The sequence below is a fragment of the Gracilinanus agilis genome, chromosome 2 (genome assembly GCF_016433145.1).
Source record: "Gracilinanus agilis isolate LMUSP501 chromosome 2, AgileGrace, whole genome shotgun sequence".
Lineage (NCBI taxonomy): Eukaryota > Metazoa > Chordata > Mammalia > Didelphimorphia > Didelphidae > Gracilinanus > Gracilinanus agilis.
In genome coordinates this window covers 63,473,934-63,474,436 of record NC_058131.1, presented here as the reverse complement: position 1 = coordinate 63,474,436, position 503 = coordinate 63,473,934, and the positions used below count along the sequence as shown (strand labels likewise).

The window sequence follows — 503 nt, the reverse complement described above, 5'->3', positions numbered from 1 at the left end:
CGCATGCGTGGCGGCTGGAGCGTTATGAATGGTGTGACTTGTTTGCCAGGAGTTTAAGAGCAGGTGGGCAGGGCAGGGTGGGGCGAGGCGGGGCAGAGAGGAGGTGGAGTCGGGGTCCAAAAGGGCTGGGCTGGGGAAGACTACGCTACTGAGATCGAAAAGGTGGAAGAAGACTAGGAAGGGAGGAGAGATGGAAGTTGGAGAGAGAGCACGAGCGCGGCGAGGAGAGGGAGGGAAAAGGAGTGCGGGTTTTAGGGCGGGGAAGAACGGTGGGCGGGGCCTGAGCGTGGAGCTAGCTGCTAGAGGGTTGGGCTGAGGGAGGGGATAGGGAGGTGGGCAGGGCCTGAGAGGGAGGGTCGGGAGATGGGCGGAGTCCGAGGAGGAACATGGAGTGGGTGGGCGGGGCCCGAGTGGGGAGCGAGCGGGGGTGGAGCCATCGCGGGGGCGCGGAGGGGCTGGTGGGGGGGAGAGGGGGAGGGAGGAAGTCACCGCGGCGGCAGCGG

General features: G+C 66.6%; 1 protein-coding gene across 1 annotated transcript in view; it reads left to right on the top strand.

The window, feature by feature from the left end:
* Positions 1-363: 363 nt before the first annotated feature.
* The window catches only part of CBFB (core-binding factor subunit beta), a 107,721-nt gene continuing 107,581 nt past the window's right edge, over positions 364-503 (top strand). Inside the window, exon 1 of the mRNA XM_044659430.1 lies at positions 364-458. Coding sequence (XP_044515365.1) covers positions 364-458 — 95 coding nt within the window. The remainder of the gene's footprint in view (positions 459-503) is intronic.